The sequence below is a fragment of the Drosophila melanogaster genome, chromosome 2L (assembly GCF_000001215.4).
Source record: "Drosophila melanogaster chromosome 2L".
NCBI classification, from domain to species: Eukaryota; Metazoa; Arthropoda; class Insecta; order Diptera; family Drosophilidae; genus Drosophila; species Drosophila melanogaster.
This window is the reverse complement of record NT_033779.5, coordinates 12,742,805-12,756,672: the sequence shown is the minus strand read 5'-3', so window position 1 is coordinate 12,756,672 and position 13,868 is coordinate 12,742,805. Positions and strand designations below refer to the sequence as shown.

At 40.9% G+C, this 13,868-nt stretch overlaps 1 protein-coding gene across 18 annotated transcripts in view, besides 2 other annotated features; it reads right to left on the bottom strand.

Moving 5' to 3' along the window:
• The window catches only part of MRP (Multidrug-Resistance like Protein 1), a 47,502-nt gene that overhangs the window by 9,874 nt on the left and 23,760 nt on the right, over positions 1–13,868 (bottom strand). For 16 of the 18 annotated variants that reach the window (NM_205977.2, NM_205980.2, NM_205973.2 and 13 more), the window contains one exon: positions 11,866–12,693. The exons of 1 other annotated variant lie outside the window; for it this stretch is intronic. In NM_205977.2, coding sequence (NP_995699.1) covers positions 12,502–12,693 — 192 coding nt within the window. In that variant the 3' untranslated portion in view covers positions 11,866–12,501. Of the gene's footprint in view, positions 1–11,865; positions 12,694–13,868 lie in introns of those variants that run through there. One more of the 18 variants, NM_135747.4, reaches the window with a different exon arrangement.
• Positions 3,019–3,214: a mobile genetic element.
• Positions 12,726–13,868: part of a mobile genetic element that runs on past the window's edge.

Below are 13,868 nucleotides of genomic sequence, written 5' to 3'. Positions count from 1 at the left end.
TTTTAACTGCATTTTTTAAGCTATTATTACTCATACGTACTGTGTTCCATAGGAAATTCCAAAATGATTATTATTTATTTGTAAGCAATATCGTATACAATATGAACTTATTAAAAATTCGATATATAAACAATTTGATATGTAATTTCTTGCAGTGCATGCTCTCCACGTACAATTTCCGGCTGAACACATTTTGTGGTCGGGTGAAATGCATTTATATTTGAGCAGCAGCAGCAACAACAATTCCAGTGGGCCGAGGGTAGGGGTAAGGAGAAATTGGGGAAAGAGAAAGCTGGGAATCGGGGGAAAGCGGAGAAAGGGACTCGAAGTTAGGGGAGGGGGGATCAAGAACAGAGTGAAGTTACCAACGGCGACGCTTTGGAAAGCTTAAGCCATTTCATTTTTGGTTCGTTGGCATTTGTAGCATTTGCTATTTTGCACTATTTTTATGACTCACTGCGGGGGCAGATGTGGCACAGGGGCCGCTGGAGGGCTAAGACGAACGGAATCGGGAGGCTGCAACTTGGAGCTGCCGCTCGACCAGCCACGGGGCACTCATATTTCTTGGAGCTCATACAAACACTCACAAAAACTAATAGAGAAGGCCATCGAGTGCCGAGCAAAATAAACATGAGCCAGCTCGAGAACTAACACAAAAAAGAACCCGATCAATATACGCTATATTGAGGGCTTATGTTGAAATTTCCTTATTGTAATTATTTCCAAAAAGGATACTTGGAAGGACATAGGGACTAATAGGTCGGGATAATCTTTATGGCACTGTCAACAGCTGGCTACCAAATAGAGTGGTTGTGGTCATTAAATGAAGGCTATAAATTAATGATTATGACAGAAAGTTTTTCACATCTAGTTGAATGTAATTATTTTATTTGCTATGGCTTATAATATCAAACTATTGTAGGTATACCATTCATTTACAATGCCTTTGTTTTTTAAAGTCACTTCAACTTTTCATATTTCAGACAAAAGTATAAATAATAATTCAAACTTTTCATAACAGGTGCACTCCCATCCCATCGCCTTAATTACTCAACTAGAATTTTGCCATAATTTTGCCTTTTCCTGTTCCTCTTGATTGTTCAGAGACTCGGCAAACTCCCCCACATGGCAAACATAAAAGCCAGAAACAATGCAAATGCCTCTACTTCGATGGCTTATCATAGAAAAATCCACTTGAAGGGGCAAGGATGGGGAGGTGAGTTGGAGCGAGGCTCCAAGTTCATTTGCAATTTATTAAACGCAGCTATAAACAAATCGAAAGCGAAATGCCCGCCATGGCCCCCCAATGACCGCATTTATGTCGATTTAAGCCATATCGGCTGGACCGAGCCCATAAAGGAAGCCAGCAGAGCCGGTCAGGATATATGGGGGATGGGGGGCATGCGGGGCATGTGCGGCATGTGGAGGATGATGGGGAGTCACTAAGTCAGTTGGCTGTGCTTATGCCCGTCCATTGGAATTGTGGTACGGCGTATTTTGTGGACTGCAGACACGCACCGGCCTATGGAACATGCATGAGGTCTGATGGAAGGGGCGCAGATTGCACATAAATAGCAGTCAGAAGTCGGCCGAAATACACTGCGAGAAATACAGAATCATATTAGGATTATTCTTGTGCATTCTTATTTTCTACAAATCTAGTCGTATAGCTCAGTAAGGATTGAGTTGAAATGATTTTGCTAAGCTTTCGATGCATTTTTTCCAGTGCACCGAGAAGCACTAAGCTAATTTACTTTCATATGAACCGAACTGAGTCCTGTGCAGCAAGGGGCGTCGTTCAAGGGGGCGTGGCGGGAACGGATCTAGTCGAACCGAACCGAACTGAACTGAACTGAAAACGAACTGGAATGGAATGGAATAGAACCGAAGCGGAGCGGAGCGAAGCGGGCTGAATGCAATGAGCATCTACATAACGCCCAGGAGTGATTTTCTGTGTCATTTGGTTGTAATCGTGTCTGTTGTTTGTTACTTATTAGTATGTGTGCTGGCATTTGGGTGTGTGTGAGCGTGTGTGTATACGTATATGGCATATTGCATGTCCTATGCCATATTGCGCCATTTGCATGGATGAGTGTCTCTATCGGAGGTCCTTTTTGGTGTGCTTCTGTGTGTGTGTGTATGCACCGTGTGCGTTTGCAGTTTGACTTGTCTTAATGGTCATGTTAAACAAATGTTTATCAGGGCATGCAGCTGCTGTTTCCATCCGTTGGCCTCGCCCCCCCTCCGCCACTCCAACACTCATAGCCCTCTTAACCCACTAAGACCCACCTCCAGTCAAGGCCATTAGTCAATTCGATAGTGGTTGTTGCTGTTGCATTAGGGAGAACATGAGCTCAGGCTTTGTGCAGCATAAGCCAAGGCAGCACAGCAGCAGCAGCACATGAAATATGCATAACTCTGCAAAGAAATTGCTAAGGTTAAGGTTATAGTTAAGTGTTTTGCCAAAATGTGCATAAGGCCAAATGGCAAACGGACAAATTTCATATGCAAACAACTAATAGATTCCAGACACACGAATAATGCTTGTATATTCATACACAAAACAGGGGTTAACTTATGACAGCGATCTCGCAAACAAGCTGCTACATTCAACCGGAATTAGTTATTAAATTATTATTATGTTTCCTAACTTCTGGCTTTCGGTATCGTCCTAATTGGACTGCCAAGCAGGATATTATATTATTATGCTTCGTATCTAACCTAAGGCGTACTATGGAAACATAGGTATTCTATTTGTTTGCAGATGTGTTATCAGATTAAGCAAGAATGTTTTTTATGTTAAATTAAAAGGATCATTGTGTTTGGGTATACAAAGCAGATTGTGTTTTTGTCAAAGAATCATTTGATAATATTATAAATTAAATTCTAAAAGTATATATTTCTTTTAAGACAGTAAAAATTAATTGATGCCATAAATGGTAAATGGAATATTTTTTGCTAACATTTCTTTAACTTATTTTATTTGGTTCATACTCGAAGAGTAAAATTTTCTAGATTTTACAAGATTTATTCAAAAGTATGTAACAGACATAAAGAACTATATATATATATATATATTCTTGATCAGGCTCTTAGTCAATTCGATATGTCAGTCTACATGTTCGTATAAACTTCAAGATCAAGGGAACAACAAAACGTTGAGAGCTGAAAACTAACTGAGTAGCGGGTATCTTTTAGTCGAAAACCGACTATAAGGATCTCATTTTTACTATTATTATCGATTTCGTGGACCTTTAGGCATTATAAAACTGAAATGTTTTTAATAAATGCCATAAATGCGTAATAAAATGTATTCATCTCAATCAAATTTAATGGGGCCAATTAAAGTTTATTGTTTTTGCTCTAGAAGAATCCGGATACAACGTAAAATATGTAATTAACTCAAATTGCAGCAGCTTTAAAGCATTTCGATGGCATCTCTTACACTTAAATCCGGACTGCCGGTTCGAGTTATTATACCGCCGCAAGCTCGTTTCGATTTACCATCGCATATGTTGATTTTAATGCATATATATTTATTAACACTCGTAGCGCGTTTGAAGCCTCCTGCTGCTGGTCATTTCAAGTATTTGCACTAAAAATCGACAGTTTTTCAACGATAATGTTCGCGCCACATATGTGAAAAGCGTGTTTTTTTTTTATCTTGAATTAAATTAAGTTGAAATAACTTACCTGCGGGAGAGTGAATAGCATATTTTTAATGTGCTTCGAATCGATGGGAAATCGGTATTCACCACCTGGAAAATGGTGAGTTGGTGCAGAGCAACAGGTGGAAAATGACTTTCTAGTTTTCCATTCCACTTCCTCCTGTTCGCATACTTAAGGGCAAAAATCAAACTCAATGCGCTTGTCAAATAAATATTACGCACACACACAAAGGGTCGCATTTGCTTAGTCACACACACTCACACATGCAGAAGCGGAAGCTAAATGCTATAAAAGCGCACTCCCACTTCCGCTTCCTCACTCCGCTGAATTTCCACTCCTCACTGTTTGCGCTACGTTTTCAGTTGAAAGGCAAAATTAACAATATGCAAAATTCATGTTAAAATATCGGAAAAATATATATTTCTTTCCTGCGCGCAGGCAAGCAATCCCTTTTTCCTTTCCCCCCCCCTCACCATCCCTCTCTCCACCCACCCCTCCCCTGCTCCCCTTTTTTCTGCCGCCTTTGCGCTCTTTTCGTTTGGGTTGGCAGCAGAAATAAAACAGCATGAAAACGAAATAACCAGAAAACGGACGGAAAGGATAATGCGACAGTTCGAATATCATATATCCTTTGAAAACTACATTCGCGGGAATATATACAATATATTTATACTTAATATTTTGACTGGAATGTTTTAAAAAATTTCGAAAATATCCTTATTGTATAAATACTTATCTATGAATATGACTATAAAAAAAATATGGCCAATAAAACTAACAAAGTTAAGTTCTTCATATAGTTCTGATTAATATAGATTTTATAAGTATATAGTAAGCACATTTTATGGAGGCATATATGTACGTCTTATCTTTGATTTATACTGATATATATCACTGATTTTTCACAACTATATAGTTGCCCAATTCTGGCACAGGGTATTCTGCACAAAAAGGCATTAAAGGGTTGTGGGTGTGTTTTTTTTTCCTCTGGCGGAATGGAGGAATGGGTTCGCCGGGCGGCTTTCATATGCTCCATGCCAAGCAATAAAATTGTAACTCCTGTTGTTGTTGCTCATATAGATGTGTTGCCCTTGTTGTTTTTGCTGCCAATGCGATGCCATTGAATGAATGAATGAATGAAAGCGTTGACCCATCGACGACTCAACTTCCACGAGATGCAGAATCGAATCGAATCTCGAAATACTTTTGGCCCCAGCCAAGTGAGCGCCAATATATGTACATCGGAATATATATAATATATATATATAGATATTCACTGGGTGATGAGAAGTTGAGCGTGTGCATATAAAAATACAGTTATCTGTTCTATTTGAGCATTTATAAATATTTGTTTGCCTCAGCCCTCGACGTGCACATTTAACTAAAGGAACCAAATCAAAGCGAAACCAACCGAAGCCAACATTCTGCAGGATCGCAGACTTCTTTTCGCCTGAGTTATTGAATTGGGCTTTAGTCCAGTCGTTGGGGTTGGCAACCTTTTGAACCCCTCCCTCCCTTCCAAACCAAGTCCTTCGAATCCCATAACCCATCCTTTTCAGTCCGTTGGATGCTGCTGACACCCAAAAGTATCGGGCCAAAATCTCAACTCAACCTTTACCACTGCTCTTTTGTTCGGCTCTGGTCTTTATTTGAATTGTTTGGGCATAAGTATGTCAAATTTCAAACCATTTACTGACTCCGGCCAGTGCATAAAACCGAAAGAAAAAACCGGCGGAAAAGAAGTATTGTGGAGCTGATGGTTTTAAAGCGTCTTTGGGGGTTTCGATGGGCCAAGGTCAGGGGCTCAGTGCTTGCCGTTTGGGAAATTTAATAAATATTATATTTATGAAGAGATTATATGGCGGAGTGAGATATTGTAATAAAATGGTTGTATTTTAAATATTCAAAGGGTCCGTCTGCACATTACACATACGCTTATGCAGTTGTTACGTGTAATTTAAATTACATATTTAATAATCGCATTAAGGTAGCTTTAATTGCGAGGAGAGAGATTTTTTAAAATGGTAACTTACTAGTATTAAACCCTTTGAAATAATTCGCTGTTTTCTAGCCAAGTTTTAAGTGAGTATGTATGTATGTAGTATTACGTCATGAAACGCACTGTCCGCTGGGGAATGTTTTTTTTCAAGATACGTAAAATATGCTTATTGGAAAAAATCAAATTGACTTTCATGGCATATACACGAAAAGTTACAAAAAGTTTAAAAACTATCTTCCAGCAAGGACACCCAACCAACTCCCCTGTGGCCCAGCGGCCCCCACCTCCTCAAGGTCAACGGGCAGCAGAGCGTTACGGTAGCGCCAATGAAAAGCTGAACAAAAAATACGTAGAAATTTCATTTTCAAATTGCACCCCAGTGACACATTTAGCCGAACTCCTAACCTTTCACTTGCCAGCAAACGCAGTCTCCATCCACAGATACAGATACCCCCATCTTTTCGTCCTGCTCCCAAGACAATCGAAAAACTTTCAGACGAGTTTTCCGCTCCTCGTTTTCGTTTCTAGGAGTTTTTCATTGTTTTTCTTACGACTCATTTCACGTTTTAATTTCTAGGCGTTGCGCCGACTTTCTGCGTCATTTGACACCGACGACAAAAATTTGTCGAGCAGTTGGACTGAATGAAGTGGATGAATGCACAGGAAGAAATATTATGCCAAAATGATATTCCATATTTTATTTTCATGTCATACATATATCAAGTAATAGTCATAAATTTTTGAAAAAACTAATATTGATTGAGGAGTAAGTAAACATTCCATTAAAATTTATTTAGATAAAATTAAATTAAAATTTCTTCAAGTGTTGCGTGGGATTTTAAATATTTGTCTTTGCCGCAACTTGCACTAAAAATCCAAATTGCTTGCCCCACTAAGAGTTCAATTACGAGCAGCTCGTGGAGGATCATAATAGAGTGGGATGATGATTAGGATGATGGGCCAGATGATGGCCCACATTGATAGCAGCTGCGATTGATGAGCGAAGAGGGTGAGATTTTGAGAACTCGGATGTCTAGGTCTCGCGTCCGGCCAATGGTTTAAATTTTATTTATGAGCTGCCATCAAATCAGCATAAGTAGGTTAAACGCAAATGTCAATCGTAAATTCGCTGACTTCCAGCCACGCCCACCACTCAAACCACCCACAGCTGCCCCCAGTAAAGCGGCCAAATAAATTAAATTGTCGCCCTGTCGCCGCAGCTGAGCTGAAATGCTAACCAAAGTACGTGCCACCATCGATGTGCAGCATCTCCGTTGTGGGAACCGGAGCTGACAACTTCCCCAATCTCGTCCTGCCGCGCACGGAAATGCGAAAAAAGTGTTCTGCAATATTTCATAAGGCGGCGACGAAGGACGCATGAGGACACGAGGGGCAGAAGCTGCTTTATAGAATTAGCTAATGCTGACATAGATACCCCGAAAAGGAACCTAATCCCGGGGCTTCGTTTGTTTAGCCTAAATAGGGAAAAACCACGCCAATTGTAATCAGAAAAAAAGGGGGGGAGGGTGTAGCTGGGTGGAAAATCTAAGGAAGGTAAGTGAGAACAGAGCTCCACATTAAGAGGCTACCAAATCCAAATGGAAACGCTAATTGGCATTTCGGGCCAGTCCTGAGCAACATAAATTTTATTATTTTCTCCTAATAATTGCCTTTGATGGCAAAGTTCGCAGGAAAAAAATGTAGGGGATTTAATGGCGATTTTCGAATGAAAAAGTATCGGCATTGAATTAGCCATAATTTGATTATTCCATAAATTCACACTTACATCTGATAAAAAAAAAGCTAATTCGCTTTTCTGCTGTATTTGATTGCATTAGTTAAGGTCAACATTTTGGTTTTATTAATCAACTACCTATGGTTCCATACATATATGTGAATCCAATTAACTTTGAAGGTAGCTTGAGTGCACAATCAAACATAATTCCAAACAGCACAGATAATCATAAGATAAAGCCATTATTCAGGGAAAACTCACTCCTGTTTTTGAGAAATTTTCACTTGTTCTGTAAAACAAAGGAAAAAGGATATCAGATTTGCTAAACATTTTGCAACAATGCTATTCACATTAAAGTGAAGCCTTTCCGTCCTCGGTTGGGAAATCTCACCGATGAAATCTTATGGTTATCATGGGCGTACCCAATGGGGATTATGCACAATATACACCTATATTGAGACAATAAAGCAAACAGCGCAATTCGATAAAAAAAAGCATGCATTTGTTATTGGTCCATTTTTTCATTGTAAAACTTTTGTCCCCCGCCGGGCACGCCTTTGATGGCCATCATGAGCACATAGTCGCTGTGGGACACGTGTTCATCTAAATCTTTCAGTTAAAACTCAAGCATTTCGCACTAATGATGAGGGTGCCCCATCATCATCCACACCACAGTTGTGGGCCCCCCCACTCCAACCATCAGCTTTTCTGGCCACTGTCTCCACACTTGTCCTTAGCCTGGTTAAACCTGTTAACGTTAACTTTTGCTCCATACCTCCCCCCGTCCCCCAGCAACTGGTGCTCGCACCCACACCTCCAATCCTGCTCCATGCTCCATCTGGGAACAAATTGATGGAGTCTCCTTTGGGGCTCCCCCGGCTCAGTCGTGCGCACTTGACCACACATTGGCGCATTGTCACGCGCCGGGCTCTCCAGACCCCCTTCGGAAGCAACCCCCTTTCCCTCGACGTCTCTGTCACATGTGAGTGACCCACCAGCATATTCATCAATAGAGTAGCGAATACTTCTATCCCATCTTTTTGGGTTAACAAAAAATCTGTTAAAATAAATCACAACAATTTGTACATTTTCGCCTCGTTGGAGCCTCACACACACACACACACATAGTGTAGGGTTTTCCCGGGGGTTCCGGGGAGTTAGTTTCCCACAGCGGCAAAAGATGATGGCAAAGGCGACACATGGCAGCCAGCAGGAATCCTTGAGGACAATGTCTCCGCTTGGCTTGATTTTTTGGGCGATTAAGCTGTCATTTGGCTGCGGGTGGATGTTGCACGCCAGGACATGGGCGTCGTTAACGGAGAATGGATTATAGCCAAATATAAGGTGGTGTAGCTAAAAAGTAGTAGTTTCTCAGCCATTTGATTGCAGGACATGGTAGTTAGGAGTATAAGTTTTGAGGTTTTGCCAAGGTGACCCTGGAGGATCCCTTTCAAGAACCTACCTCTGCCTGTCGCAGGCGAACGTGACCTCAGTTATTTGTCCTGCCGCAAAGGCTGCGTGGGCGTTGTCCTGCTCAACTTATGACAGCTTTGATTGCAGTCAATTTATTAGCAGCTTGCTGCCAAAATAAATCTGTTTGCCAAAGGTGAGCCAAGTGCTTGGGCTTGAGCGGAGGTGCGAGGTGCGATTATGTGTGTTATACAAATGTCAGTCATAATTGCTTAATCCCGCTTTTTAATTAGCCACCACCTGTGGCCGCGGCAACCGAAAATAAACAATGCAAAACAAACCGAAACCAAAACCGAAACCATGTGAAGCAGCCATGCGAGTCGAAAAAAGCCAAAAAAAAAGAATGGTTCACGCAAAAAAGCTGTGAATGTTTGCCAGGATATGCTTAAAACCCTATTACCATGGTAATCCTTTTGACAAATGAATTTTAGCACGGTCTCACACACTCACGTGCACTGCAAGAAAATCTGAAGTCCTTCAAATGAAAGTAAGGGGGAAATTTAAGAAGCCTTCAGCCTTCTTCAATAATCGAAGAATCAAAGTGAAATGGATATTATGATCAGTATGTTAAGTAGTTTCTTAAGTCTAGTTTCGTTTAGTTTCTCACTATCTGAACTTCAAGATTCCAGAAATTGTTTCAAGTGCACGCATCGCGGCCTCACGCACACCCGCACATCTCACACCTAGACAGCTGGATGTCACTTGAATAGAAAGCGAAATAGACAGAGTGCGACATGGAAGGAGGAGGCGCTAAAAAGCGTGCTATAAAATCCGTATGCTGAGTGTCACCTCTGCGGGAGTTAGCGTCCCATTTCCATATGCCTTGCATCACAGACAGAACATGGATGCCGAATGAAAGCATTTGGGAGTTGGTGTCCGACAGTGATTCGGTTTTTGGATAATTTGCCGTTTTCCTCGCCCACCCAACTACCTAAAAACTGGATTTGTGTGAAACTCTTCAACACTGGTTTGGTTGGTTATAGAAAACTATATACTCTTATTTCTGACAATATAATACTGACTGATAGATTAATTATTTGTTATGTAAAAGTTCAGTAAATAACATAAATAAGTCTAGCGAGGATTTTAGTTTACAAAATACATACATACATAAAATACACACTTAATACTTTACAAATTTACAAATTAAATTTGACAAAAAATAGCTTAAACTTTAAAGTAAAATGATTTTACAATTTTAAAACATTTCAATACAATTTAAAGTAGCTTCCTTTTATAAAGGACACGCACTTTCACTCCCTTGACTTTTTCCCACCCTTCACCGGAATATTTTCCCTTGCCCACACTTTCAATTACAGAAAATAAAATGTGAAAATATTTATATGCGAGTTTATTTTTATATAACACTTTGATGCAGTACGCGCAACTGGAGAGCAATAGAAAATGAAGCGCCGCATGAGATCCACCATGGAGCTTTTGGCACATCCGAAATGGCTCCTTTGATGCGTGAGCCGGGCGAAGGACCTGCCCCCCAGCATCTGGAGCAGGGTCCTCCAAATATATTTTCTTTAGTTCCGTGACACGCACAATCCCACAGCGACCATAGGAGATGGCCGTGCGCCACGAAGGGATCCTGTACCTTCTCCGCACGGTGGGCAAAGCACTGATAAGAAATACATATTGAGGAACATGAGCAATGGAATTCCTTCCCTGGCCAAGTAGATTCCCCACTTCTCCCACTGTGCTCGGTTACTCAATGGGCTCCTAGGACTGCTGTTGCACGGCGGGTGGCCAATTTCTGGGCACCAACTTGCCATACATCAAAAATCTTTCACTCGCTTTCGGCTGCCTCTGATGCGCGGGCAATAAAATATTCATTTGGCCCCCTTTTTTTTGGGGGGTGGAGGGAAGGATCACTCTCGCCAATGCAACTTTCAAAGGAGTTCGAGAAGGGACGGCGCCGGGCCACGCCCTCCCATTCTTGTCTTGAACTTGGGGATTGACACTCCAGGAGTCGGGTGCCGGGCACCCTTCATAAAAAATGTAATTTCCAAACAGTGAAGAACAAAAAAAAAAACAAAATGTATGCATTGATGTGGGGGGGCTGCAAAATAAGCAAAACATTTGAAATTTCCAAATTGAATTTGCCGCACGCTTGAAGTTTTCTGCTCCCGTTCCCCAGCTCCCCAGCTCCCAAAACTCGCGACGAGATATATGCAAAAGCCATTCTCCAGATTACCGAGTAAAAGACCAGGCGGCAAGCACACACATTTGAAAACCGGCGAAGGGGCTGGCTAAAAGCTGGCTGGCTTTGAAACATGGCCAAAAGTGTAAGTGACATGAAAGCGGGCACACAAAGCGCACACAAAACCTTTAATAACTTTACGCTTTTTGTTTTCAAGTGCACTCCGCTGCCACGCCCCCCCACCCTCTGAGCCGCCCCCACAAGTAGGAAATACAAAGGCCTTGCAACTTTCACTTTGAAGTTCGTTTTGTCATGCTGAAATAAAAACAATAAACGAGTAAGACCTGGCCAAGGACTTTTTCAAATATTTTTTTTTTGCACTTGTATTTAGAAATTTGGTAAAGAAGTCGGCCTCTAATGCGCCGACCATTCAATTCGTAATTTATGACCTGTTTATTGTCAATAAATGCAGCCTCCGAGCAACCATTTTGTGTCCGCGCCTAAATAAAGACAAATGGAATGCTCATTTTCAGTGGGTGGCTGCCGGCAAATATCTAAAATAAATACATATATCTCAAGGTGGATGGGTGTAAATAGGTGCCTGGAAATTGTCTCCAAACAGTTTATACTGCTTTTCGGCGCTTATAAATATAATTTATGGGCCGTTCGCTGCCATATTAGTCAGGCAAAATGTGAGGCTACCAGCTTTAAGTTGTCAAAAAAGAAAAGAAATTCGAAGGATTTCGAAGATGACAATACATTTAAAGCTAAATGCACTGTTTATTTTTTCATAATTGATAATGCTACCTCATTAGGTAAACTGATAAAAAGAACACATTTAAATTTCATTGGGATTTTGTTTTGTTTATTTTTGATATAAGTATACAATCTACAAAAGTTTCAATAAATTGATTTAACTACATTGACCGTTTTTCGTACTGATCTTATCAGTTGAAGGCAAAAATTCTTGAGGGAGTTTAAGTAGTATCTCAATCTTCTGATTTGTTAATTTAAGTACATAAATATGTGGCATACATAAGAGTTATTTTTTTTCTTTACGGTATAATGCTCCAACTTGCCATCTCTCCTGCTGTTACCGGTTCTTGTTGCATAGAAAACTAAGTACAATAGACAATAGAAAAATACACTTGACTATGTAAATACATACATATACATAATAAAAACGAACATAGCGTAACCGACGAAGGCGCAACTGGCTTGAATTATTTCGCTTAGTCTAATGAACATTTAGTTGGTATTTGCTAATTTCTTTCGCTTATTGTTCCATTGTTGTGTTTGTTTGCTTGCTTTGTCTCATAGTTGCTTGTTCTAGCCATGAGGTAGAGCTGTCAGTGCCAAATGGCTTAAAGCTACCGTTGAATGATTTTCTTTTCGTACATCTATATTCCTAAAGTTTGTTGTTTTGGGGCACTCACTCTTCCGTTTGAGTTTCGTGGAGTTTCAAGTTAACATTCATGGATCTTAAACTAGATTGGCGTCCTTGGCCATGCTATAGAAGGCCGACTTGGGATTGTCCAGCAGCTCCGTGGGCGAGGCGAACTCGATGATCTGGCCCTTGTCCAGCACGATTACCTTGTCCGAGTCCAAAATAGTGTTCAAGCGATGGGCAATGGTGAGAACAGTGCATTCTTTGAACTCCGTTCGGATGGTTTTCTATAGGAAATAAATTCAGTCCATTTATAGCAATTCGGCATTGCTACAGTCTTCGGGTGGAGACGTGTTTCTTTCAAGCTACGAATAGCAAGTTCTAAAAACTACAACAGTATAGTGAAAGTTAAACACAAAGTGTAAAGTGCAGTTTGCACAACTAACAATTATTGACTATAGTAATTATTTACTAAAATAAATAATTATTCCATATTGTTCTGGTAATTGTTATATGTGGACTTAGAACAATGAATCAAAACGACATACGTTCTCAGCGACAATGTGAACAAGACGAGCGTCGGCTCTCTTTACAACGCAACAATGCATACTTTTCTTTCGTCTCACCGCAAATCGGTGATCGAGCACCCTCACCTTCAACTAACTCGAAACTTTTGCCCTCAGCGAACGACAGACCGCGTTCTTGCTCTCCCTCTCTGCCTGCTTCGGCTCACAAGTCGTGGAGCGAAGAGACCGCCTCTCCTACCCCGCTCCTCTCGCAGCGCCAAACGACCGTCCCGGGTAACTGTAACACTGCAATAACGAGTGCAGTGACCTCACTGGCAACTGCCACAACATCAACTTCGTCAGCGGCCCAACTAATTATCGCTGTGCCAGCTGTAAATAATTCAGCAGCACTGACCGTTTGCAACAACAATAATGCACGTAAAGAAGAATCAAAACAAAAGCAGAAGTCGATTTCGACTGTGCAGACTGGCATGGATCGCTACATCCAAATCAAGAGAAAGCTCAGCCCTCAAAACAATAAGGCAGGTAATCAACCCAAAATCAATCGAACCAACAACGGCAATGAAAACTCTGCAGTAAATAATTCAAACCGATATGCTATCTTGGCTGATTCTGCGACCGAACAACCCAACGAAAAAACGGTAGGGGAACCAAAAAAGACCAGGCCTCCACCAATTTTCATACGAGAACAAAGTACAAATGCACTTGTAAATAAACTCGTTGCTTTGATTGGTGACAGCAAGTTCCACATTATCCCACTTAAAAAAGGAAATATTCATGAAATAAAACTACAGATCCAAACAGAAGCAGACCACCGTATAGTGACTAAATACCTAAATGATGCTGGTAAAAACTACTACACATACCAATTAAAAAGTTGCAAAGGGCTACAGGTAGTACTTAAGGGCATTGAAGCAACAGTGACACCAGCTGAG